Source organism: Pseudoliparis swirei, chromosome 19 (genome assembly GCF_029220125.1).
Source record: "Pseudoliparis swirei isolate HS2019 ecotype Mariana Trench chromosome 19, NWPU_hadal_v1, whole genome shotgun sequence".
Taxonomy (NCBI): Eukaryota; Metazoa; Chordata; class Actinopteri; order Perciformes; family Liparidae; genus Pseudoliparis; species Pseudoliparis swirei.
The window spans coordinates 4,120,584-4,147,777 of record NC_079406.1 but is presented as its reverse complement, the minus strand read 5'-3'; the positions used below and the strand labels follow the sequence as shown (position 1 = coordinate 4,147,777).

The window sequence follows — 27,194 nt, the reverse complement described above, 5'->3', positions numbered from 1 at the left end:
CTCTGATCTACCATGGACCGCCCAGATCTCTCAGCTCCTCCTGGGGACGGGTCTGCTTTCTGTCTCCAGGGTGAAAACTAAACTCACAGAAGCAGCGTTTAGTTTATATGCACCGCGTTATCTGGAACACACTCCAAGAAAGCTTCTTGAGGTCTGCGCTAACTGTCTTTTAAATCAAGGCTGAAGACTCTGAAAAGCCTTTTTATTTATTTTTTATAAAATGTGAGTTTGAGTATGTATTCAAATTCCACATTGTCGTAACACCTAGAGGACGACAAACAGTGGACAAAATATCATAAAGTCAGAGTATTTAAAAATGATGTGTGTGAGCTTTTTAAACATTTTTTAAAGAAACAAAATTCATAGATGAGTGCAGATGTATCTGTATCAGCGTATGCACGTACGTGGAATTGAATTGGTTTTCATGCAAGGGAAAATAAAAAATAAAATAAGATTAATTAACTAATCAACTTCTATTTGAGCTTATTTGTACATCTTCTTCTTTTTATTTGACCCTTTTAAATCCGATGTCTTTTTGTTGTTGTACATTGCCTTGTGATTCTTTTATGAAATACTTCCCAGTCTTACGCAAAGCACTTTGAAATTACCTTTTTGTTGTTGTTGAAGGTTTGCACAACAAAAACAAGTCGCCTTGCAAAAGAAGAAACGTTGAGCTCATCAAACCTTTGACAGACCACTCTCCGCTGTGCAGGCAAAGTCCATCAGCCCATTACATCAAGCAGACAACCAGGCCGGGGTCAGTCAGGTCAGCCTGTCTCGCCTCTCAGAGGGGGGGGGGGGGGGGGGCAGCAGCTCATGCTCCACCTCTCACTATCAGTGGGGTAAACAACTGCTGCTCCATCTCCATGCGGAGGCCCGCGGAGCGTCCGCTGTCGACACCTCCGCAGCATTGATCCGGGGCGTCGCCACGCTGCAGACGAGCTTGGCCTCTAATCAGGTCTAGGCTGTCTCCCGGGGGGGGGCTAAGGTCAGCTGTGGACGGACACACGTACACACTCAGTCGCGTTGATATCAATCCGTAAAAAACACGCGGAGCTCCTGTGTTTTTACTGCCTCGCAGCCTTTTGTCCGGCTCCTGTTGTCACGGCCGAGGTATGTACGGCCCGACGGGGCTGCCCCCCTAAAAACCCTCCTGAAGCCGATGAATGAGAGGATGGACGGAGGCGAGGGGAGAGGAGCAAAGGAAACACACTCATCATCGCATTAAAAGAGAGCGGAGGGGTCGAGGAAGAGAGGCGATGGAGGGAGAGAGAGAGAGAGAGAGAGAAAGAGAGAGAGAGCAGTAATGGGGTCTTTGTTCTGGTTGGGGGGACTCACAAAGGACTGGGCCGGGGCAGCGCAGCTTGGTTACCGTTACCAAACACGGAGAATCAGGTGGGCGGAATGTGTGTGTGTGTGTGTGTGTGTGTGTGTTAGGACTGGGGGGACGTTTCCGCGACCCAATGAAAACGAACACGTCTTCTCAGTTCGTCCAGTCCTGACATTCGACCATCCGCCATTGTTTTTTCTCGGCCCAACACGGCCGCCCTGACCGTCGGTTCATCGGCGGCGACAACCTGCGTTACGCTATCGTTGCGCAATCGTTGCGCAATCCGCTTGTCAGACCAGGTCATGTGGGTGTTACACGATATGTAACTTTAAAGATTAACTGACAGGTGAAATCATTCTTTGCGGCGTTTGGCCTTCGATCGTCGAAACTTCTAAAGAGCCACAAAAAAATCCACCTAAAATAAATTTTTAGTACGAAAACATCAGTCACTCAAAACGAATATCCAATCTCAGGTGTTTCCCAAAACCTTAATTTGGCAAAGCAGGCTGGCAAATAGATGTTCTAGCACACAGAGGCATATAGGTTACCAGCCAATCAGCATACACACTAAATAACTTGAGTGGACCCTTCAACGCATGAGACACGACACGAGCGCGGTAGCTGAGTCTACGAGTGTGTGAAGAGCCGAAAGGTGTGTGAGCTGAGAGGTGACACACACACACACACACACACACACAGAGAGAGGAAGTCGAGGACATGGAGGCCGAGAGGACCGGGGGAACAATAAACAATGTTGGTCAGGAGGGCTGATTCAGACTGAAATATTTGGATATGAATAGTCCTGATACACACCTTAATGTTCCCGCTCAGGATAGTAAGTATATGAAATGAAAATAGTGTCTCATCTGAGGTTCTCCTCTGACATGTAAGGTGAATATATTAATATGAACATTGTTTTTTTTGCCTTATACCACAATTTACATTTCCCCCTGTGGGACACCGCCGCCCAAAAACTGTGTGCGTTTCAAATTCCAGTGACAGGAAAGTCTTTAACCCTCCTGTTACCTTTGGGTCAAATTGACCCCGTTCAATGTTTTACGTCTCTAAAAAAGTTATTGACATCATTATTTTTTGCTTCATATTTCTTGACTTTTCCTAATTTATTGGGGACAACTGGGAAAACATAACATTCACATGATGATATGTTTTCAATGTCCTGTACCCACCTTGTACCCATCGGTGTTCTTCGGGGTCAATTTGACCCCAGGCTGTTTTTCAGTGTGTAAAACATATAAGAAATATCAACTTTTTAATTTATTTAAAAGGCTGTTTAGGTAGTCAACAAACAAACATAAAGTACCTGACACTTAAACTTGGGAAACAATATTAATTCTAATAATTTTCTGGAAGTTTTAATTGCTGGAGTCAAATTGACCCCAAGGGTAAAATATGTTCGTAAATGTGAAGGTAACAGGAGGGTTAAAAGAAGATTTTAAAGTGATTTTAAAGCAATATTTTTGAGCTGGCTGTGCAACTTCATTAAAGAACCACGTGTTTATCACAGCGTACGACTTCTTTAAACACACGCACTTCAACACCAACAATCCAAAGGTTAAAGACAAGTGGTGCCATGTAATGTATTGTGTGTGTGTGTGTGTGTGTGGCAGTAAGCAGGATATCCTGTCCTCCCTGCTGCTATTGTAGTGTGTTCAGCCTGCCAGACGCTACCCCCAAAGTCCACTTCCTCTCTGTCAAGTACCTCTCTCTCTGCTGCACACACACACACACACACACACACACACACACAGCCCCATGCCAGCCTAAACACAATGGGAACATGTCCTATCACCTGGCTAAAAATAACTCTTTTGGTAGCCTCAGACAAGAAGATTGTATTGTAGCAACAGGGCGGCGGGACTTTGATCCCCCACAATGCCCTTGTGCTCATCATAGTGTGATTGGTTGAAGACATTATCCCCATTTTGAACTTTACTTATACATGGGATTTGTTTGTGCAAGGACAGTGTCCCACCAGGGGAAGTTCAGATTATTATGCTCCGGAATCCCTGGAGCATGGAAACGGACCAGGATTAGTTCAGGTACAAGAAAACAAGGAACACATTAAAAACCAGAGACGTCGCGAGGCCTCCGTGCTGCCACCACAATTAGGTGTAGATAATGAATTGCTTGTTGACACTCCTGAGGATATATATATACATACACTACCGTTCAAAAGTTTGGGGTCACTTAGAAATGTCTTTATTTTTCAAAGAAAAGCACTGTTTTTTCAATAAAGATAACATTAATCAAAAATACACACTATACATTGTTAATGTGGTAAATGACTATTCTAGGTGGAAACGTCTGGTTTCTAATGAAATATCTCCATAGGTGTATAGAGGCCCATTTCCATCAACGATCACTCCAGTGTTCTAATGGTACATTGTGTTTGCTAATCGCCTTAGAAGACTAATGTCTGATTAGAAAACCCTTGTGCAATTATGTCAGCACAGCTGAAAACAGTTATGCTGGTGATATAAGCTAGATAGATAGATAGATAGATAGATATATACTTTATTAATCCCCAAGGGGAAATTTGTCGAGTCAGTAGCAGCAACACACAAGAATAAAAAAACAAAACACAAAATATAAGAAGGGTTAGGGTGATCTGGCAAGAGGTGAACTGTTGTAGAGCCTCATAGCCGTCGGCAGGAATGTTCTCCTGTATCTGTCCTTGTGGCAGCGGAGCGTGAGGAGACGTCTGGAGAAAGTACTCCTCTGTCCCTGTAGGAGGTGGTGGAGAGGGTGGTCCGGGTTGTCCAATATGGACAGCAGTTTCTTCAACGACCTCCTCTCCACCACCTGTTCCAGGTGCTCCAGCTGGCAGCCGATGATGGAGCCAGCCTTCCTAACCAGTTTGTTAAGACGGCTGGTGTCACCGGCTCCGATGCTGCTCCCCCAGCAGACAATGGCAAAGTGCAGCACACTGGCCACAACCGACTGGTAGAATAACTCCAACATCTTGCTGCACACGTTGAAGGATCGAAGCTTTCTCAGGAAAAAGAGACGACTCATCCCCTTCTTGTACACAGCGTTGATGTTGGCCTTCCAGTTCAGTCGGCTGTCGATGGAGACGCCCAGGTACTTGTACTCCTCCACCATGTCCACGTCCACTCCCAGGACACTCAGAGGTGTAGGAGCTGTCGCCTTCCTCCTGAAGTCCACCACCATCTCTCTGGTCTTGGCCACGTTCAGCCGCAGGTGGTTCTCATCGCCCACTTTACAAAGTCACTCACCACTGCCCTGTACTCCTCCTCCCGTCCATCCCTAATACACCCGACCACTGCAGAATCATCAGAGTACTTCTGCAGATGGCATGACTCCGTGTTGTACTGGAAGTCACTGGTGTACAGGGTGAAGAGGAAGGGAGACAGAACAGTTCCCTGTGGGGCTCCAACATCACTGACCACCGTTCCAGACAGCACACGGCCCATTCTGACAAACTGTGGTCTGCCTGTGAGGTAGTCAGTGATCCAGGAGATGGTGGACGCGTCCACACCGGCCACCCGCAGCTTCTCACTCAGCAGCAGTGGCTGGATGGTGTTAAATGCACTGGAGAAGTCAAAGAAAGTGACTCTCACAGAGACATCGGTTCCATCCAGGTGCGACTGGCCTTCCTTTGAGCATGAAGTTTGGACAACAAAATTAATACTTCAAATATTAATCATTATTTCTAACCTTGTCAATGTCTTGACTATATTTTCGATTCAATTTTCAATTCATTTGATAAATAAAAGTGAGTTTCCATGGAAGACACGAAATTGTCTGGATGACCCCAAACTTTTGAACGGTAGTGTATTTATATATATATGTATATATATATACATATATACATATATATATATGTATATATGTATATATACACACCGCCAGGGTGATTAATTAGCTGATTGCAGACATGTGTGTGTAGGATGAGCAGCGCCCAGAGGACAAGCAGGACCACGCACACGCACACGCGTACACACAAAGATAACGGTTCGTATCTTGATTTTATGATTTGTGGTTTTCTTTTCATGTCATTATTACTTTAATGTGTTTACTGCTAGTCAGTGTTGCCAGGTCCGTGGTATTTAATTAGTTTTTTTATTCATTTCATTTGTTTTATATTATTTCTTTTTTTCATTTTAGAATTCAGCTGTGTTTATATATATATGTATATATTAGTGCTGTGAAAAATAACGCGTTAACTCAGTTAATTAAATTACATGTTTAACTAGTTTTTTAACGCATTTAACGCATGCGCAGAATGAGCTTCCAATCCGTCTGTTGTTGGTCGTCTCGAACCAGCAGCATGTCATTCTGTCTCTACGTGTCGCGTTAACACGACTCCGATCCCCGTCTCGCGCGCCGCAGAGCTCGGATGCCGGCGTGTGCGCGCACATTGGGACAAAAAAAAGTCACTTGCACCCCCCCCCCCCTCGGATGCCGGCGTGTGCGCGCACATCAGGACAAACAAAAGTAACTTCTCTCTGGTAGTTCCGATGCGATATATCTTTGGCCACAAGTCTTTGGGGGCGCTGTTTCCCCCCTGGACACGAGGCAAAGAGACCCCGTATGTTCCCCTTTGAGTGGCAGTGTTGCCAGGTCCGCCGTTTTCCCGCGGAATTGGGCTACTTTTGAAGTGTTGCCGCGGGTTGAATTTTTTGTCCGCTGGTTCGGGTAGACCTATTTTGCATGCAAATTACATGAATATCTTTAAATAAAAATCCATATTTTAAATGAAATAATTTATTTATACCCAAGTCCTACCAAACTGACATGCTCTGCCGTGATGCGCGCCGACACATCCGCGCGCACACAGGTGAGCACACTCCCACTTGCAACCCCCCCCCCCCCCCCCCCCCGTCGACAATGCTTGCCGTGGGTCACTTTCCTATCTCAGGGAGGGCATCATGAAGGAGTTGTGCCTATATGGACTTTAAGAGCAGTGTATATGGTTTGGCACGGGCATATTTTGAGTTCTGATATTGGGCTGGTTTCTGGGCTGGTTTTATTGACCATTGGGCTGGTTTTGGGCTGGTTTTAATTGGCCATTGGGCTGGTTTTGTCACACAGACCTGGCAACCCTGGTGCTAGTGACTCTTTCTTTGCTCCGTCCCGATGCGCGCAGACGGGCGTCGGAACTCTGCAGCGATCGATCACGATCGGCGTATTGAGCACCCCTGCATTCAAACATTAAATAGCCGAGAGTTTTTTTCAGCGTGAGAAATACGATGTGTGGCAGGAGTGCGTGAGTTAAGACCGAAATGCGTGAGTCTCACGCTCAATGCGTGAGACTTGAGAGCCCTGATAATATGACAGCAGCATGCCCCCCTATGTCCTTCTCTCCTTCTCCACTATCCTGTATCCACTCCCCTCCTCCCCCCTTCCCCCTACACTGCCCAGCCGAGGCGTCCATTGTCTCGTTTCCTGTCGCCGCGCGAGCAGCCCCTCCGTTCAAGCCCCCGCGCGTGCGCGCGCTCACGAACACGCCTCGCGCACACAAACCGTCCCAGAGGCGGTGGGATGTGAAGCGCGCGCCCCCCACACACACACACACACACACACACTACTAACTGACGGAGCGAGCCGTTGGGATTAAATGAGGAGCATACACCGCTCACCCGCTGGAAGAAGGGGGACCCCGTGACTTCTCTACGCGTCGGCCGGGTCCAGGGGGGCCTCGGGCAGGAGGGGGGGGAGGGGGGAACACCCGGGAGACAAAAACCAGCAACAAGTGTGGAGGTTTTTCTTTTGACAGCTGCGGCGGACCGACGAACCCCGGTGAGCAGGAGGAGAGCTGTCATCCTTTTCGCCGCCCGTAAGTCCGTCTTCACTCAAAGGCACCGTCCTCTTCGTGGAGGGAAGTTTACGTGTTGTTGTCTTTAGTTGTGGGAAACTTATGAGCGGCTGCTTTAAATAAAATAAACTCAAACTGCTTTCCACACCGGAGAACTAACCGCTAACTTAATGTACAGCCGCAACATCCAATTACACCAGTTGAGAGCGGATAACATGCAGCTACACGTTGTGGCATCCTGTAATGCAGCCTAATGCCATTTAAATAACAAGTGCACCTTTTATTGTTGCTACGAATTTAATTATAGATGAGGGAAATCACAAAGGCTCATTAAATGTGTTCAGGGGCACAAAACAACACTTTTTATAGACTCGTGCACATTCACCACCAATCACGCAGTTAGTGGAAGAAGTACTCTGATCTTTAATTTAAGTGGCAATAACACAATATAACTAAAGTAAAAGTACACACGTGTCAGCATTAACGTGTACTTAATGTACAAAACGTGTTGCCCATTTCAGAATATATGACCAGCCTGTAAATAATGATGTTTTGCTGTGTGCATGTTGCTGCTGGTAAAGGGGGAGACTTAATAAACTGCTTAGTTGCTTAATCCAAAGCAATAATTTATAATTATGTATTAGTTTATCCATCTGTTTTCTGAAAGTATGTCATCAAATTAATGTAGTTAAGAGTTTAATAGTCTTCAAAACTACATTGGAGTAGGAGTATAAAGTTGCTTGAAATGGGAATATTTAAAGCACATGTACCTCAACATTTTATTTATTTATTATGCTGAGTGCACAGTACGCTTCTGAATTACACTTGGCCTCAAGTCTTAAAGGGGCTGATTCAAGCTCAATCCGGTCAGCACCCAACTTTCTTCCACAGTCTCAACACAAATCCTGTGTGTGTGTGCGCGCTCGAACAGTTTCAGCACATTGCAAACCTTATATAGAAGTGTTCTGAGGACTTCATATTCACGTAACCATGATATTGCTTGAGTGTGACGCAGCCCGACACCTTTCTGATTTAACGCACACGCCGTGAAGCTCCGTCGGCTCTGCTGGCTGTGAGTGATGTCCGCTGCAACACCGCACGCCTGGTCGTCCTTCAACTCTCCCTCCCTCTTCCTTCCTCCTTCCTCCTAGCGTGTGAGAGAAAGGAACAGCTGGATGTGAGCTGAGCCTGAACTCGATCCCATCAGAGCAGCGGGTCCCAGGGGCCCGTTTCTGTCGATCGGTCGGGGGGGGGAACCCTTTTAAATGTGCAGCTGTCCTCGAACCTGTGCATAAAAATCCAGGTCTGAGAAATTCCCCAGTGGGGGACTCCTGGAGATCCTCCACGTGCGTTAAATGTGCCTCTGCAGGTCTGAAGTGGAGGAGATTCTGGTTTCATGTAAACTGTCGAGCAGTCCTGGGACCGAGCCACAGAACCCTACAGTGTGTGTGTGCATATGTACATGTGCGTATGTAAGTGTTGTGTGTGTGTGTGGGAGATGGGTACAGTGAGGGTATTGTGAGCTCCCAAAACTTGTCTGAGGAGGCGTGTGAAAACGCAGTAAAGATGTCACACTGCAGCTGGCACGGGACAGGGCTGATGGACCGCTCACACACACACACACACACACACACACACAGCGTCGCCTTTATGAGTGTGTGTGTGTGTGTGTGTGTGAGGTGAAAAGAGCGATAGAAGTGAATCCGTCCAGAGACTCCCTGGCCGACCGCCGGCACTTTGCAGAGTTGGGATACAGATTTGACGTCATAATATTAATCGACCTTCAGAACCGCTGGATCCAAGGTCGCCCGATGACGTACCGGCGTCTCTCATTGGCGCCTCCCGGCCTGGTGGCCAAGCTCTGTGAATAACAGTCTGTTGTTGTGACTCACACAGACAAACGACAACAAGCAGGGTTTGTACGGTCAACCTGGAAAACCTGGAAAAGTCATGGAATTTTAAAATGGTCATTTCCAGGCCTGGAAAAGTCATGGAAAAAACTTGACCCTGAATTGCTCCCTGTAGCCGCGTCTGCCGCGTATCGATGCAACTTAATGTCAGCTAAATGAAACGTAATGTAAACACGACTCACAAAGTTTATTGTGAAGTTTTTTAAATATTTCTTTTTTATTTACACGTCCGTCGAACATTTAAAAAAGTCAGACGTCTCGTTAATATCCGACAACTCCGGCTGACATGGTAACAATAGTTAAGATTGTCTGCCTTCTGTACACTGAAAAACATGAAATACACGACATGTGTACCGTACCTCGTACTATATACTATAGTACGCAGCACAAGGTGTACACCATGTCCCACTGTGCCATGTCACCTTCATTCATCTGTGTTTCCTTCCCTCTCCACAGGATGACCTGCAGCTGTTTCCTGACTGTGTGAACGATGACTTGGAGGAGACCCGACTGGTGGAGCCCCTGCTGACCCCTCCGGTCCCCCCCCCCCCCCCTCACACCATTTCCTGCCATCCTTGGCGTACCCTTTTGTTTTCCCCCCCGCCCCCCCCCCCGCCCCTGTTGAAGCGCTCGCCATGGTGCTCAACGAGACCGGGACGGAGGACTGCGGCATCGACGACTCCTTCAAGTACAACCTGTACTCGGCGGTGTACAGCGTGGTCTTCGTCCTCGGCCTCGTCACCAACTGCGCCGCCCTCTTCGTGTTCTGCTTCCGGATGAAGCTGCGCAACGAGACCACCATGTTCATGACCAACCTGGCGCTGTCCGACCTGGTGTTCGTCTTCACGCTGCCCTTCAAGGTCTTCTACAACGTCAACCGCCACTGGCCTTTCGGAGACCGGCTGTGCAAGGTGTCGGGCACCGCCTTCATCACCAACATCTACGGCAGCATGCTCTTCCTCACCTGCATCAGCGTGGACCGCTTCCTGGCCATCGTCTACCCGTTCCGCTCGCGCGCCGTCCGCACGCGCAGGAACGCGGCGCTGGTGTGCGCCGCCGTGTGGCTGACCACTGTCGGGGGCGGGATCTCCGTGACCTTCTTCTCCACCACGAACAACAAGCACAAAGCCACCACGTGCTTCGAGGGCTTCTCCAAGAGCACCTGGCAGACCTACCTGTCCAAGATCACCATCTTCATCGAGGTGAGTGAGGCGGTCGGACGTGTTCACAAAGATGCCGTCGATGGCCGACCAGAGATGTTTGTTGTGCTTCTTATTTCATTCCCAGATTGTGGGCTTCCTTCTCCCCCTCCTGGCCAACTTGGTATGCTCCTCGCTCGTTCTGCGAACGCTGCGGCGTCCGGTGGCCGTCGGTCACGGCTGCAACAGCAAGAAGCGCGTCCTCCGGATGATTCTGGTCCACCTGGCCATCTTCGTCGTCTGCTTCGTGCCCTATAACTCCGTCCTCTTCCTGTACGCCCTGGTGCGGACGCAGGCCCTGGATAACTGCGGCGTGGAGCGCTTCGCCCGAACTCTTTACCCCATCACCCTGTGCCTGGCCAGCCTCAACTGCTGCCTGGACCCCGTGGTCTACTACTTCACCTCGGAGAGCTTCCAGAAGAGCTTGACCTCGGGCGGCAGAGGGTCCGGGTCTCGGCCCGAGAGTTTGCCCCGCAGCGACGCCCCGGACGCGGCGAACACTCTGCCCAAAGACACGCACAACGGCAAAGAGTCAAAGACGTCCGAGAGTCGGTTCTGAAGAAGGAAGATGAAGGAGGACAGTGTTGGTTTGATGGGAGCCCTGAATTTTTTTAAAACAAAGCAATCAGCTGTTTGTTCCTGGAAGTGACAAACGCATAACTCGGCAGATTAGTTAAAGTCCGGAGGTAAACCCCGAGGTATGGCCTGGGCTTTACGGATTAATCCACCACTGGAGAGCGGAGGAATGTATCTGTGTGTGTTTTATTATGAGAGAACGCTCCGGGGATCGGACACCCGGTTGTCCGGAGACACGCCGAGCCTCTAAAAGAGGCCGCGGCGTAACGCACAAACACGCACAACACGCACAACACGCACAACATGCACCGTGGGCAGAACGGAGAGTTTCCATCCGCGTTGTTGGAATACGCCGTTAAGCACTCTGGAGCCCTGAAGTTGTATTGTTGACGCTTCTCACAGCACATTATATCCCGTTAGACCTTTAATGTTCCGACACTCGTTAGCGCGGTGAGAGCCACCGCGATTATAACACAGGAATGTGTCTCGTGTTTACGTTTGAGGCCATTAAATGTTTGTTTTGAATCGCTGTCGTGGCTGCAGTTGTTATTTCCCCGCCGCCTCGTTGAGTCGGTCAAACTAATCCGAGCTGGTGTTTGTCAGCCTGTCGGTGGGTCTGAACTCACGAGTTGAGTTTTTCTTCCTTTCCATCGATCTTGCTGTCAGAGCGGCGGGCGGCTCAGACCCCGGCGAGGACCTTGGCCCGTGTGCTTATGAAGACCGGAGCAATGCTCCATTGTTTGCTTCTGAATGAGGGCTCTCTGTCTTAATCTGGCCTCACACCGCAGATCGGTTTAAAGTCTCTCACTCACTGGACTGAACTCTGTTGACCAAACACGCAAAATCATTGCGTTACGCTGCTGCACCGACGGCAAAAACAGTGTTGCAGCTGATCCAGATGTTTGCGGCATGAATTTGTGAACCGAAAAAAAGACCTCGAGCCGTCACGCGGGATGTGACTTCTGACACCGAGCGAGCTCGGAGAGAGCTGTTATTCCATCTGTAACCTTTTATTGAATTAAATATATTCCAATCCACAAAAAACAAAACATCCCGGCCAGATTGTGTGTTTAAGCTTCCAAAAAAAGCCCGGCAGCTGGGGGTCGTCTGAGACGTTGTGCAAGACGTGAGCTCAAGTTGCTTCTGCATGAGCCGGAGATTCATGGCCTTATGTGGGAATGTCATCCACCTCAACAACTGCAGCAGCAGCAGCAGTCTGTACAGGATAGGAGAGAGAGAGAGGGGAGAGAGAGAGAGAAAGATGGGGGGAGAGAGAGGGAGATGGGGAGAGAGAGATGGAGAGAGAGGGAGATGGGGAGAGAGAGAGGGAGAGAGGGGAGAGAGAGAGAGATGGAGAGAGAGAGATGGAGAGAGAGAGATGAGAGAGATGGAGAGAGATGGAGACAGAGAGATGGAGAGAGATGAGAGAGATGGAGAGAGATGGAGAGAGAGAGATGGAGAGAGAGGGGGAGAGAGAGATGGAGAGAGAGAGGGGGGAGAGAGAGAGATGGAGAGAGAGGGGGGAGAGAGAGAGGGGGGGAGAGAGATGGAGAGAGAGAGAGGGGGGAGATGATAAGTCTCTGATAGTGTGAGTGGTGTGACCCATGTGCATCCAGCAGTGGAGACGGACTCTTCTGGGGTTTGGGTCACGGGTCGAGCGTCGAGCGGGAAACGAGAGGCGACCTCCGACCCGTGAGCGGTGCGTGTCGAGAATGCGCCCGAAATCTAGCGGCAGAAGACGCTCGTGACCTTCAATGGAGCCATCCGCCCTTCAAACTGAGAGCGTCGGTCTGCTCTGACCTCTAGTGGCCACGAGAGGAAACACAGGCACGGTCATGTGCTCAGCATGTCTGTGTGTGTGTGTGTGTGTGTGAAACCACACACAGGCCACGTGGCTGCAGGCCTGTCGGTCACGTGGCCTCGTTGAGCCGCTGCACAGCCGGAAGGAGGAGAGAGCGGAGCTGCAGGAGCACGTGGTCGCCGGTGGTCACTCCCAGGCTCTGACCTCTCGCCTCACAAGGTAGGGGAAACTGTTTTTGTCGGTTATGGAGGCGTCTGTGAGGCGGTCCGAACATTCAGGGTCACGCTTCACCCTTTAGGCGATGCCAGGAGGGCCGCTCTTTAGATCCTCTTTCACTGAGAGCTCCATCAGAGTGTATCAGTCATGTTACAGGAATGAGGCTTTTAATCCATTCCATATTGTTTTGTCTCTTGTTGTCGTGCAGGCTAAATTATATCACAGCTGCACTATTTGATGATTTTGAAAACGTCATCCGGGATTTGATTTTAAGACCGAAAGACTTTGAGAAAACTGATGAAATTGGCAAATTACCAAGAAAAGAAAAAAACTCTGAGAAAATGCAACCTGCACACTACTTCCTTAAATTCTGGGAGTCCAAACTGGTGATATTTCCAGTAAAAGCAGCAATAACGGTTCTCTCTCTCTCTCTCTCTCTTCCCCGTCTGAGGCCGGCACAGGAAGGGTGCGGTTTCGTCTTCATGGCGAAAAGGAAGGGCGGCGCTCGAGTGACAAGCAGAAGCAATAAACTGAATGCTGGCTCTCTTCCACATGTTTCCTGCTGCAATCTTCGGCCGGACGGAGACTCCTCTGATTTAATTTGGCAAAACAAAGTTTCATACTTTGAGGAAAAGACAAGCGACGACATCGGAAATTCACTCAGCGATTTAGCCAGTAAGCTATACTGCATCCAAAGAATACAGCCGCTTCCTGTAATCAACGTAGACAGTAATCATCTGTTTAAAAAAATAAAATAGTATTGTCCATCTTCTCTGATAAATGAAAGTATAATGCTAAAGACAAGCCAAAGATGAGACTGAAATAAATTGGACGTGTAGATCCATGACAACTGGACTTCATCACCAAAAAGCTCCAGAACAGACATCTTCTCCAGAACCTGGCAACCCAAGTGCTCTCCAGAATAATAGCTCATAGCGGATATGAAGCATTATGAAACTAGAACGGGCACTCGGTAGAGCGCATACCTTCGCATGTCACAAGATTGGGCATTGAATTATGAACATTTTGGCATTAGTCGCATGCCAATTGGATACAAATTGACCGTGCTATGGTAAAAAGAAGATTTGGACCTTTTCATGACCTTGACCTTTGACCCGATCGATCCCAAAATCTAATCAAATGGTCCCCGGATAATAGCCAATCATCCCACCAAATTTCATGCGATTCGGTTTAATACTTTTTGAGTTATGCGATTAACACGCATACAAATAAATAAATAAATACACGGCGATCAAAACATAACCTTCCGCATTTTCAATGCAGAGCTCTCTTTTTCACATCGCAGGCGTTCGGCTGTGTGAGCATCCGGATGGAGGACTGATCGGTGGTGTCGAGGTTCGCCGTGAGGGAGTGACATGGCTCTGAACGCGTCCGCGGCGTGGGAGGAGTCGCCGGTCCTTAACTCCTCCTCCTCGCCGTGTGGACACGACATGACCAGCTGGGAGCGGCGCATGGATGAGATGTACACCTACTTCTACCTGCTGCTCAACACCACCGCGCTCTGGGTGCTCTGCAGACACATTAGGTACCCACACACACACACACACCAAGGCGGTGATCTTCATGACCTGGCCCACATCCTGTCTCTGCCCCTCCGGATCCATGACTACTTCAGACACACCTGGCCCTTCGGCCGCGGCGCCTGCTTGTTCTGCTTCTACCTCAAACACCTCAACATGTACGCCGCCATCGTGCTCCTGGTGAGCGGCTCACGGGAACAGATCCGGGAATACTGTGGAGACTGCGAGGAGCTCAGAGCGGCTCCTCCTCCTCGGTTAGGGTTAGGGTCTCGAGAGGGTCACGAGAGGGTCTCTAGTTCAGGGTCACGAGAGGGTCTCAAGAGGGTCACGAGAGGGTCTCTAGTTCAGGGTCACGAGAGGGTCACGAGAGGGTCTCTAGTTCAGGGTCACGAGAGGGTCTCAAGAGGGTCACGAGAGGGTCTCTAGTTCAGGGTCACGAGAGGGTCACGAGAGGGTCTCGAGAGGGTCTCTAGTTCAGGGTCACGAGGGTCACGAGAGGGTCTCTAGTTCAGGGTCACGAGAGGGTCACGAGAGGGTCTCGAGAGGGTCTCTAGTTCAGGGTCACGAGAGGGTCACGAGAGGGTCTCGAGAGGGTCTCTAGTTCAGGGTCACGAGAGGGTCTCAAGGGGGTCACGAGAGGGTCACGAGAGGGTCTCAAGGGGGTCACGAGAGGGTCTCGAGAGGGTCTCTAGTTCAGGGTCACGAGAGGGTCTCGAGAGGGTCTCTAGAGGGTCACGAGAGGGTCTCAAGGGGGTCACGAGAGGGTCTCGAGAGGGTCTCTAGTTCAGGGTCACGAGAGGGTCACGAGAGGGTCTCAAGAGGGTCTCTAGTTCAGGGTCACGAGAGGGTCTCGAGAGGGTCACGAGTTCAGGGTCTCAGAGGGTCTCGAGAGGGTCTCAAGAGGGTCACGAGAGGTCTCACGAGAGGGTCTCTAGTTCAGGGTCACGAGAGGGTCTCGAGGGTCACGAGAGGGTCTCAAGAGGGTCACGAGAGGGTCTCGAGAGGGTCTCTAGTTCAGGGTCACGAGAGGGTCTCAAGAGGGTCACGAGAGGGTCTCTAGTTCAGGGTCACGAGAGGGTCACGAGAGGGTCTCTAGTTCAGGGTCACGAGAGGGTCACGAGAGGGTCTCTAGTTCAGGGTCACGAGAGGGTCTCGAGAGGGTCACGAGAGGGTCTCGAGAGGGTCTCTAGTTCAGGGTCACGAGAGGGTCTCGAGAGGGTCACGAGAGGGTCTCTAGTTCAGGGTCACGAGAGGGTCAAGGAGGGTCACGAGGTCTCTAGTTCAGGGACACGAGAGGGTCACAAGAGGGTCTCTAGTTCAGGGTCACGAGAGGTCACGAGGTCACGAGAGGGTCACGAGAGGGTCTCTAGTTCAGGGTCACGAGAGGGTCACGAGAGGGTCTCTAGTTCAGGGTCACGAGAGGGTCACGAGAGGGTCTCAGTCACAGAGGTCACGAGAGGGTCTCTAGAGGGTCACGAGAGGGTCTCTAGAGGGTCTCAGAGGTCACGAGAGGGTCACGAGAGAGTCTCTAGTTCAGGGTCACGAGAGGGTCACGAGAGAGTCTCGAGAGGGTCTCTAGTTCAGGGTCACGAGAGGGTCACGAGAGGGTCTCTAGTTCAGGGTCACGAGAGGGTCACGAGAGGGTCACGAGAGGGTCTCTAGTTCAGGGTCACGAGAGGGTCACTAGAGGGTCTCAAGGGGGTCACGAGAGGGTCTCTAGTTCAGGGTCACGAGAGGGTCACGAGAGGGTCTCGAGAGGGTCACGAGAGGGTCTCGAGAGGGTCTCTAGTTCAGGGTCACGAGAGGGTCACGAGAGGGTCTCTAGTTCAGGGTCACGAGAGGGTCACGAGAGGGTCTCTAGTTCAGGGTCACGAGAGGGTCACGAGAGGGTCTCAAGGGGGTCACGAGAGGGTCTCTAGTTCAGGGTCACGAGAGGGTCACGAGAGGGTCTCTAGTTCAGGGTCACGAGAGGGTCACGAGAGAGTCTCGAGAGGGTCTCTAGTTCAGGGTCACGAGAGGGTCACGAGAGGGTCTCTAGTTCAGGGTCACGAGAGGGTCTCGAGTTCAGGGTCTCAAGAGGGTCACGAGAGGGTCTCGAGAGGGTCTCTAGTTCAGGGTCACGAGAGGGTCTCTAGTTCAGGGTCACGAGAGGGTCTCGAGAGGGTCTCTAGTTCAGGGTCACGAGAGGGTCACGAGAGGGTCTCAGAGGGTCTCAGAGGGTCACGAGAGGGTCACGAGAGGGTCTCTAGTTCAGGGTCACGAGAGGGTCACGAGAGGGTCTCAAGAGGGTCACGAGAGGGTCTCGAGAGGGTCTCTAGTTCAGGGTCACGAGAGGGTCACGAGAGGGTTTCGAGAGGGTCTCTAGTTCAGGGTCACGAGAGGGTCTCAAGAGGGTCACGAGAGGGTCTCAAGGGGGTCACGAGAGGGTCTAGAGGGTCACGAGAGGGTCTCAAGGGGGTCACGAGAGGGTCTCAAGAGGGTCACGAGAGGGTCTCGAGAGGGTCTCTAGTTCAGGGTCACGAGAGGGTCACGAGAGGGTCTCTAGTTCAGGGTCACGAGAGGGTCTCTAGTTCAGGGTCACGAGAGGGTCTCAAGAGGGTCACGAGAGGGTCTCTAGTTCAGGGTCACGAGAGGGTCTCAAGAGGGTCACGAGAGGGTCTCTAGTTCAGGGTCACGAGAGGGTCTCAAGAGGGTCACGAGAGGGTCTCGAGAGGGTCTCTAGTTCAGGGTCACGAGAGGGTCACGAGAGGGTCTCTAGTTCAGGGTCACGAGAGGGTCACGAGAGGGTCTCAAGAGGGTCACGAGAGGGTCTCGAGAGGGTCTCGAGAGGGTCTCAAGAGAGGGTCTCGAGAGGGTCACGAGAGGGTCTCGAGGGTCTCTAGTTCAGGGTCACGAGAGGGTCACGAGAGGGTCACGAGAGGGTCTCAAGGGGGTCACGAGAGGGTCTCTAGAGGGTCACGAGAGGGTCACGAGAGGGTCTCTAGTTCAGGGTCACGAGAGGGTCTCAAGAGGTCACGAGAGGGTCTCTAGTTCAGGGTCACGAGAGGGTCACGAGAGGGTCTCTAGTTCAGGGTCACGAGAGGGTCTCAAGAGGGTCACGAGAGGGTCTCTAGAGGTCACGAGGTCTCTAGTTCAGAGGGTCACGAGAGGGTCACGAGAGAGGGTCTCTAGTTCAGGGTCACGAGAGGGTCTCAAGGGGTCACGAGAGGGTCTCGAGAGGGTCTCTAGTTCAGGGTCACGAGAGGGTCTCAAGAGGGTCACGAGAGGGTCTCGAGAGGGTCTCTAGTTCAGGGTCACGAGAGGGTCACGAGAGGGTCTCAAGAGGGTCTCTAGTTCAGGGTCACGAGAGGGTCTCGAGAGGGTCTCTAGTTCAGGGTCACGAGAGGGTCACGAGAGGGTCTCAAGAGGGTCACGAGAGGGTCTCGAGAGGGTCTCTAGTTCAGGGTCACGAGAGGGTCACGAGAGGGTCTCAAGAGGGTCACGAGAGGGTCTCAAGGGGGTCACGAGAGGGTCACGAGAGGGTCTCTAGAGGGTCACGAGAGGGTCTCAAGGGGGTCACGAGAGGGTCTCTAGAGGGTCACGAGAGGGTCACGAGAGGGTCTCTAGTTCAGGGTCACGAGAGGGTCTCGAGAGGGTCTCTAGTTCAGGGTCACGAGAGGGTCTCAAGAGGGTCTCGAGAGGGTCTCTAGTTCAGGGTCACGAGAGGGTCTCTAGAGGGTCACGAGAGGGTCTCAAGGGGGTCACGAGAGGGTCTCTAGAGGGTCACGAGAGGGTCTCAAGGGGGTCACGAGAGGGTCACGAGAGGGTCTCAAGGGGGTCACGAGAGGGTCTCTAGTTCAGGGTCACGAGAGGGTCACGAGAGGGTCTCTAGAGGGTCTCTAGAGGGGTCTCAGAGGGTCTCAGAGGGTCACGAGAGGGTCTCAAGGGTCGAGAGGGTCTCTAGAGGGTCACGAGAGGGTCTCAAGGGGGTCACGAGAGGGTCACGAGAGGGTCTCTAGAGGGTCACGAGAGGGTCTCTAGAGGGTCTCTAGAGGGTCACGAGAGGGTCTCAAGGGGGTCACGAGAGGGTCTCTAGTTCAGGGTCACGAGAGGGTCACAAGAGGGTCTCTAGTTCAGGGTCACGAGAGGGTCACGAGAGGGTCTCAAGGGGGTCACGAGAGGGTCACGAGAGGGTCTCTAGTTCAGGGTCACGAGAGGGTCACGAGAGGGTCTCAAGAGGGTCACGAGAGAGTCTCGAGAGGGTCTCTAGTTCAGGGTCACGAGAGGGTCACGAGAGGGTCTCTAGTTCAGGGTCACGAGAGGGTCTCTAGTTCAGGGTCACGAGAGGGTCACGAGAGGGTCTCGAGAGGGTCTCTAGTTCAGGGTCACGAGAGGGTCTCTAGTTCAGGGTCACGAGAGGGTCACGAGAGGGTCTCTAGTTCAGGGTCACGAGAGGGTCTCGAGAGGGTCTCTAGTTCAGGGTCACGAGAGGGTCTCTAGTTCAGGGTCACGAGAGGGTCTCTAGTTCAGGGTCACGAGAGGGTCACGAGAGGGTCTCTAGTTCAGGGTCACGAGAGGGTCACGAGAGGGTCACGAGAGGGTCTCTAGTTCAGGGTCACGAGAGGGTCTCTAGTTCAGGGTCACGAGAGGGTCTTAAGAAGGTCTTTAGTTCAGGGTCACAAGAGGGTCACGAGAGGGTCTCTAGTTCAGGGTCACAAGAGGGTCACGAGAGGGTCACGAGAGGGTCTCTATTTCAGGGTCACGAGAGGGTCACGAGAGGGTCTTAAGAAGGTCTTTAGTTCAGGGTCACAAGAGGGTCACGAGAGGGTCTCTAGTTCAGGGTCACGAGAGGGTCTCTAGAGGGTCACGAGAGGGTCTTAAGAGGGTCACAAGGGGGTCTAGTTCAGGGTCACGAGAGGGTCTTAAGAGGGTCTCAAGAGGGTCACGAGAGGATTTCAAGGTCAGTTTAATTTGTTCTTTCTTTCAGAAAAAGAAAATTTCATGAAAAGGAAAGGATGATAAATTGAAACTGTAAACCGAGTGACAAGATCCAGGTTGGACAGTGATGATGATGATGATGATGATGAAGTCACAGCTGACATACAAACTGCACACTGACCCCGAAGGGCTTCGACCTCAGTGTGAAGAACCTCCCGGGAGGACATGACTTGTGAAGCAGCAGATCTTCAATCAGCGAACAGAAACATGATGTTCGTGTTTCATAACCAACGTGTCGCACAGTTTCATCCCAGCGGCATTGCGTACACAAAGCTGTGTATGCTTCATGTACACAAGAGGAAGAGGGGCTCTTGAAATTGCCGACCACTTCCAAATAAGCTCTATAAGTGTCACGAATGTGAACGTGCCCGTCAACGTCGTGTGAATAAAAGCGCCGTCTGTGCGTCTCCTCCGCGCCGTGACGTTGGTGGAGCTTCAAGAGGAGAGCGAAGCCGACTCGTTTCGGCTGCACTTCCTCCCGCAGCTGAAATGTTCACCGCTAACTGTCTGTGTCTGAGGTCGACTTTTATCATAAGTCCCCCCCTCCCCTCTGTTACATCCTCACACCCTCAACCGGATGTATGCAGCCCACCTCAAGAAGAACCGCCACTAATCAAAACATCGCCGCCGTGCTCGATGTCATCTGACATGCATTTAAATACCGGAGGTTCTGTGTTGAGAAAGTGAGAGAAAGGAATCAACGGAAGCTTAGAAAATACGATAGCAGAAGTCATGGTGTCAAAGTCACTCTGGCAAACCCCCCCCAATACACACACACTCTCAGGAAGGTGTGTGTGTGTGTGTGTGTGTGTGTGTGTGTGTGTGTGTGTGTGTGTGTGTGTGTGTGTGTGTGTGTGTGTGTGTGTGTGTGTGTGTGTGTGTGTGTGGGTGTGTGTGTGTGTGTGTGTGTGCTGAAGCAACTCAGATTAGCAGAGACACAGAGAGGGAGAAGCACAGATAGACAACAGCGGTGACACGTCAACACAGGAAGTCACCTCTGACGAGAGGAGAAGGAGAGGACGGTAGACACTGGATGCCAAAGAGAGGAGAGGCGGGGACGGGGCGAGTGAAGAGCGGTACAGTGGGAGGAGGGAGGGGGGGGGGGCGTGTGTTGCCGGCTGATGCTTCACCCTCCTGCTTTCTGATGCGACGCAGCCTCAAAGCTCGGAGACAGGTGAGATGTTGATTCCTTTTCTTTTTTTAAAGACTTGAGTTTGAGCTGTGCGTGTGTGTGTGTGTGTGTGAGCGCCTGTAACAGCTGGACGCCTTCAGAGTGGAGTCGTGCTTCACGGGGGGAGATCTCACATTTTTTGGAAAAAATGTGAGATCTCCCAACATGAGGAATGTCTGTTATGTGGAGGGGGTGAGTGAGTTCGCGTCCGTAGGCCGGCGTCCACTGTTGTCCCTCCAGCTGTCTGTGTGTGTGTGTGTGAGGATGGGGGGGGGGGGGATCAGGACTCGTGTCGTGTGTTGGACCCGGGTTCTGGCCACTTTGGATGCTGTTACACGAGGCGAGATATCTTGTCTGGAGAGGAAATAGCGAAAGGGCGCCAAGCACCCACAGAGGGATGAATCACTGCATGACATCGTGAGTTCTTACAGGACGGGGAGATCTGAGGAGTCTCAAAGGAACGGGTGTCTCTCTTTTTCGCGTAAGTCGAACTTCAGCGAGACCCGGAGACGTTTGCTGACGCCGCCGCCGCCGTCGCATTGAGATGATGTGGAGTTCCTGCCCGGCACGCCGCGCTCCTGCCACGAGATAAGCGAGAAACAAAACAGAGATAACGCACTGAAGAGAAGCATGCGGTACGTGCAAACAGATACATTAAAAAGAGAAGAGACTTTATAAATTAAGATACTATCCAAAAACGAAAAATAAAAAAATATTTTAAAAAAGAGAAGTCACATTCAAACGATTTCACAGAGGTCAAAGGTCAGCGAGGCGAAAAATAATAACAGGGTGGCGGAGGATCCACTGGGAGATGTTTCTCAGCGCTGTGAAGGGGAGTGAGAGAGCAGAGGCCAAAAAAGAAACCCCCTCTTCTACCCCCTTCAGTTCCTCTGCTCGTTAACATCCTCCCCAGGAAGTAGAATTGTGAGGGCATTTTTATTTTACTTGAATGTTTCCGGAGAAAATAGCAGTTAGTGTCACGGGCTCTGAAGCGACACAAAGAACACACAGAAAAAACCTGAATATATAAACACAGTATAGCTGAGACTACGGAGGACCGGAGGAGATGCCCTGTGGAGCTGATGGGAGGCCGCTGGGCAGACCGGACAGGTGAGGGGAACGAGCCGTGAGCAGGAGAGAGGAATGCCAACACACACACACACACACACACACACACAGACACACACACACACACAGCTGGAAAAACGGGACAATACAAATCGAGCTTTAGTATTCTGAATACATTTCACTTCAGTATTCTGAATACATTTCACTTTAGTATTTTGAATACATTCCTCTTTAGTATTCTGAATACATTTAGCTGCTAACATGTCTACTTTTAGCGAGGAGGATTTTTAATGCAGGACATTTTTGTGTATTTTTACCTTGATGTGCTGGTACTTTTACTCAAGAGAAGGACCGGTGTCCCATGCGCTTGTAAAGAAGATGAAGCGTGCCCGACAGTTAACAAAGGGATAAATAAGTGGAAAGGTGGCCTACGGTCAGTGAAGTGCAGATCTCCAGGTGTCTGCAAAGACGACTGCTAACGTGTGCTTTAAAAACAACCGATACAATTGGCTAACTAAACACCGTTGGGCTGTGAGGCGGTGTAGCCTACAGCACGCTTTATTCAAAACAAGCGGCGATAAATGCTAAGTCAGTCGTCTGCTCCCTTAGCAGCAGTGAGGTACGCAGTTTGCAATGTACTTGTAGTTCCATTAGCTGTTAGCTATTAGCTGTTAGCTCTTAGCTGTTAAGTATTAGCTGTTAACGATTAGCTGTCAGCTGTTATCTGTTATCCATTAGCTGTTATCAATTAGCTATTAGCTGTTAACCATTAACTGTTAGCCGTTAGCTGTTAGCCAATCAAACCGTAAACTGTTAAAAGCTGCTGGAGGTTGATAACATGAATCAGTTCATAAGACACGTGGTCGTGTGTGATTTCACTTCCTGACTGTGTGAACCACAACTTCTTGTCACGACAAATTTCCCCTTGGGGATTAATAAAGTATATATCTATCTTCTTATTTTGCTGTTCCATAATTAGCTTTAGATCAGAAAACAATAAAGAGACCAAAATGTTCAAAATACTAGAACGAATCTTCTGAGCGCACGTTGAAGACTCTTAAACCATTCATATGTGAAAGCACAAGATAAGGACACCCATGGGCGTTGTGCTTACAGCGGTGGTTAGATGACACAAGCTGGAGGCTCAGTTCCATGACTGTGTTTCCCTTCTTTTTGTTTTCATGTCATTATAATTTTGTTATTACTTTTATTTTGTGCGGTTTAAAATGTCAAAAAAGAGCATAATGTACTTATTTTTCACGTCCATGCTCTGGCACGCTGACCCCGGTGACCCCTGACCCCGGTATGACTGAAGCCTCGCTTCATACGGGCTTATTGTTGGCTGTAGCATCGCCTTATCCGTGGGTTTTGCATAATTGGAAATGCAAAAGCGACCATCAGCACATAGTCCAGCGATCTGACTGTGTGTGTGTGTGTGTGTGTGTGTGTGTGTGCAACATGCTGCCATTCAGAAATACATTTACAGCCACACTAACACATCCTCTTTCTTTTCTCCTCCACCAGGAAGTCGTGATCCCGGTTCTGAAACGTCGCCAGCTTCCCGGCGCCGGACTTCACTCACTGAACTCCTCCTCGCCATGACGGACAGCACGGACGCTCCAACCCGCCCGGCACCGGACCACCGGCAGCTTCGCTGATTCCGGCCTTCCCATTGGTTCACGGCAAAACGGCCCTCGGCTTAAGATGAACTTTGCCAACCAGAGCTGTAAAAGCGTTGAAGACTTCCAGATGTACCAGCACCAGGTGTACGCAGTGGTGTACAGCTTGATCTTAGTGCCGGGCCTGCTGGGTAATGTGCTGGCGCTCTGGGTGTTCAAGGTTTACGTCAAAGAAACCAAGAAGGCCGTGGTGTTCATGATGAACCTGGCCGTGGCCGACCTGCTGCAGGTAAACATCCTCATCTTCCTCCACCCTTCATCTCATTTAATATGTGTACATCTTATCTCATCTCATTTGACTGAGATCATATTTGTTATCTCTGTTTTTTCCTGATAAATTCTCCTCTTGGTGAGCTACAAACTCAAAAAATAACCGATGAACTAATACAACTTTACTTTAACCCCCATGAAAGGATTAAGAAGTAGTTTATTCTACTTACTGGGATTGTGTGTAACACATACAATGTAGTTGTACGGACATTTTAATTGTGAATATCCTAAAAGTTGAAATGCATTAAAAACGTCTCACCAATGGCGCGTCCATAACTGATGTGTACATAGTTAATACATTGTTGACAACGCCGTATAATGCAGCTGTGATGGCTTTCAATGAAGAATGAACAAACACAGGAACACACATTTTTTGTGTATTACATTTTTTTAATAACAGTTCATATAGGTGTACACATTACGACATCTTAAATAAAGCTCCACATACCAGATTTAGAGCAGACTAGGACACAGAGGGGGACTAGGACACAGAGGGACTAGGACACAGAGAGGGACTAGGACACAGAGGGACTAGGACACAGAGAGGGACTAGGACACAGAGGGACTAGGACACAGAGAGGGACTAGGACACAGAGGGACTAGGACACAGAGAGGGACTAGGACACAGAGGGGGACTAGGCTGCCATCAGTTCTCTTGTTGAAGGACCAGCAGTTGACCTCAACCACTAAACCCTGAGATAAACTTAAGACCATGAAAAGATGGGGGTGCGTTTCAAAATGTGATAAAAAAAAAAAAGTATACTTCAATAAAAAGTTGCGCCTGCTCTTTCTAAATGTGTACGACCCGGTGAAGAGTGAGCTGTTCCTGTTAGGAAGGATGCATTTAGCTTTAACGTCCTAATAAACGGCAGGAAACACAGAATACAGGCCGACCCTGAACCCACCACACGTTCCCCTCCAGATGCCAGTTCCAGTGTTGGTGCCGCCACCATATATATATATATACAATATATTATATATGTTACATTATAGAATATATAATTTATATATATTATATATATAATATGACATATATATGTTACATAATATATATAATATAATATATATTATAAACATGCTATCCAGAGAAGAACACAGCAATATATCATAAATATTATATATTAAATATATATGATATATATTTTTACATACAATATATAAATTATATATAATATTATATATTATTTATATATATATATATGAACATTTAATAAAATGAATTATATCAAATATATTTATGTGTATTTATATTGTTTGTGGTTCTTTGTCCACAGCCATCTGGACTAACTCTCCTCTCTCCTCAGGTGCTCTCCCTGCCGCTGCGGATCTACTATTACCTGAACAACACCTGGCCCTTCGGCCACTTCCTCTGCATGATCTGCTTCTACCTGAAGTACGTCAACATGTACGCCTCCATCTTCTTCCTGGTGTGCATCAGCGTGCGCCGCTGTGAGCTCATCATGCGTCCGCTCCGGTGCAACACCTCCAGGCGGAGGGCAGACTGGTGTGTGTGCGGCCTGGGCTGGCTGCTGGTCGGCCTGTGCTGCCTGCCCTTCCCCCTGATGAGGAGCCACGGCGGCGGCGGGCCCGCCTCCAACTCCTCCTCCTCGGTGTGTTTCTCGGAGCTGCCCACGAGGGACGTCGGCGTCCCGGCGGTCTGGGCCCTCCTGGTCCTGGCGGAGCTGCTGGGCTTCATCATCCCCCTGGTCCTGGTCTCGGCCTGCACCTGCCTGACCGCCGGGAGCCTCCGGGGGGCGGCGGCGGTCGCCGTGCCCGACCGCGGGGAGAAGCGGCGGGCGTTGAGGATGGTGCTGAGCTGTGCGTTGGTGTTCCTCGTGTGCTTCGCCCCGTACCACGTCACCATGCCGCTGGACTTCCTGGTGAAAGCCGACGCTCTGGGCAGCTGCGCCCTGAGGGAGCTGGTCCTGCGCTGCCACCCCGTCACGCTCTGCCTCGCCAGCCTCAACTGCAGCCTGGACCCGCTCATGTACTACTTCACCACGCACGAGTTCTGGAGGCGGCTGGGCAAGCCGGAGAGGCCAGAGAGCATCAGCCTCAGCCGGCGGCTGTCCTGTATGACTGGGGGAGGGGACTCCGAGGGACTAGGACACTAGGACACTAGGACTCAGAGGGGGACTAGGGCACGAGGACTCAGAGGGACTAGGACACTAGGGCTCAGAGGGACTAGGACACTAGGACTCAGAGGGGGACTAGGACACGAGGACTCAGAGGGACTAGGACACTAGGACTCAGAGGGGGACTAGGACACGAGGACTCAGAGGGACTAGGACACTAGGACTCAGAGGGGGACTAGGACACGAGGACTCAGAGGGACTAGGACACTAGGACTCAGAGGGACTAGGACACTAGGACTCAGAGGTACTAGGGCACTAGGACTCAGAGGGGGACTAGGACACTAGGACTCAGAGGGACTAGGACACTAGGACTCAGAGGGGGACTAGGACACTAGGACTCAGAGGGACTAGGGCACTAGGACTCAGAGGGGGACAAGGACACTAGGACTCAGAGGGGGACTAGGACATGAGGACTCAGAGGGGGACTAGGACACTAGGACTCCGAGGGACTAGGACACTAGGACTCAGAGGGGGACTAGGACACGAGGACTCAGAGGGACTAGGACACTAGGACTCAGAGGGGGACTAGGACACGAGGACTCAGAGGGGGACTAGGACACGAGGACTCAGAGGGGGACTAGGACACAGAGAGGGACTAGGACACTAGGACTCAGAGGGGGACTAGGACACGAGGACTCAGAGGGGGACTAGGACACTAGGACTCAGAGGGGGACTAGGACACTAGGACTCAGAGGGACTAGGACACTAGGACTCAGAGGGACTAGGACACGAGGACTCAGAGGGACTAGGACACTAGGACTCAGAGGGGGACTAGGACACGAGGACTCAGAGGGGGACTAGGACACTAGGACTCAGAGGGGGACTAGGACACTAGGACTCAGAGGGGGACTAGGACACTAGGACTCAGAGGGGGACTAGGACACGAGGACTCAGAGGGACTAGGACACTAGGACTCAGAGGGGGACTAGGACACGAGGACTCAGAGGGACTAGGACACTAGGACTAAGAAGGGGACTAGGACACAGAGAGGGACTAGGACACAGGGTGGGACTAGGACATGCGATTGTGGTTCAGTTGTTAGCAGGTCCGTCCTTCAATCCCCGCCCTAGTCGATGTGTCCTTGAGCAAGACACTTAACCCTGAGGTGCTCCCTGTAGCTGTGTCTACGGTGTGTGAATGTAACATGATTGTAAGTCGCTTTGGATATGTAAAAGGATACAGAGGGGGACTAGGACACAGAGAGGGACTAGGACACAGAGGGACTAGGACACAGAGGGCTGCCGTCAGCCGGTTCTCTTGTTGAAGGACCAGCTGTTGATCTCAACCACTAAACCCTGAGATAAAGACTTTGCACCTTAAGACCTTGAAGAGATGGGGTTGCGTCTCAAAATGTGATTTTTCTATGTATACTTCAATAAAAAGTTGCGCCTGCTCTTTCTAAATGTGTACGACCCGGTGAAGAGTGAGCTGTTCCTGTTAGGAAGGATGCATTTAGCTTTAACGTCCTAATAAACGGCAGGAAACACAGAATACAGGCCGACCCTGAACTCACCACACGTT

The 27,194-nt window shown here is 50.6% G+C and overlaps 2 protein-coding genes across 8 annotated transcripts; both read left to right on the top strand.

The window, feature by feature from the left end:
- The first annotated feature begins 925 nt into the window (after positions 1 to 925).
- lpar4 (lysophosphatidic acid receptor 4) lies at positions 926 to 11,345 on the top strand. 3 transcript variants are annotated; one of them, XM_056440040.1, is made up of 5 exons: positions 926 to 1,113; positions 5,262 to 5,326; positions 7,092 to 7,151; positions 9,497 to 10,242; positions 10,328 to 11,345. In XM_056440040.1, exons 4-5 carry the CDS (start codon positions 9,676 to 9,678, stop codon positions 10,796 to 10,798), a joined length of 1,038 nt encoding a protein of 345 aa, XP_056296015.1. In that variant the 5' UTR covers positions 926 to 1,113; positions 5,262 to 5,326; positions 7,092 to 7,151; positions 9,497 to 9,675; the 3' UTR covers positions 10,799 to 11,345. The 3 variants fall into 3 exon arrangements, with proteins under 3 accessions (XP_056296015.1, XP_056296016.1, XP_056296014.1); XM_056440041.1 differs by lacking the exon at positions 5,262 to 5,326; XM_056440039.1 differs by lacking the exon at positions 5,262 to 5,326 and having other exon boundaries at positions 7,076 to 7,151.
- Positions 11,346 to 12,738: 1,393 nt separating this feature from the next.
- On the top strand, positions 12,739 to 27,065 carry gpr174 (G protein-coupled receptor 174). Of its 5 annotated transcripts, none has more exons than XM_056440133.1 (5): positions 12,739 to 12,835; positions 13,294 to 13,507; positions 14,139 to 14,378; positions 23,114 to 23,497; positions 24,843 to 27,065. In XM_056440133.1, the coding sequence occupies exons 4-5, from the start codon at positions 23,294 to 23,296 to the stop codon at positions 25,650 to 25,652; spliced, it is 1,014 nt and encodes a 337-aa protein (XP_056296108.1). In that variant the 5' UTR covers positions 12,739 to 12,835; positions 13,294 to 13,507; positions 14,139 to 14,378; positions 23,114 to 23,293; the 3' UTR covers positions 25,653 to 27,065. The 5 variants fall into 5 exon arrangements, with proteins under 5 accessions (XP_056296108.1, XP_056296107.1, XP_056296111.1 ...); XM_056440132.1 differs by having other exon boundaries at positions 12,780 to 12,835; positions 13,284 to 13,507; XM_056440136.1 differs by lacking the exons at positions 12,739 to 12,835; positions 13,294 to 13,507; positions 14,139 to 14,378 and adding an exon at positions 20,474 to 20,524.
- The last annotated feature ends 129 nt before the right edge of the window (positions 27,066 to 27,194 follow it).

Coding starts and splice junctions, on each gene's coding strand:
- gpr174 (XM_056440133.1), top strand. CDS start 23,294: ATGAACTTTGCCAACCAGAGCTGTAAAAGCGTTGAAGACTTCCAGATG. Junction 23,498..24,842: donor CCGTGGCCGACCTGCTGCAG/GTAAACATCCTC, acceptor CTCTCTCCTCAG/GTGCTCTCCCTGCCGCTGCG.
- lpar4 (XM_056440041.1), top strand. CDS start 9,676: ATGGTGCTCAACGAGACCGGGACGGAGGACTGCGGCATCGACGACTCC. Junction 10,243..10,327: donor AGATCACCATCTTCATCGAG/GTGAGTGAGGCG, acceptor TTTCATTCCCAG/ATTGTGGGCTTCCTTCTCCC.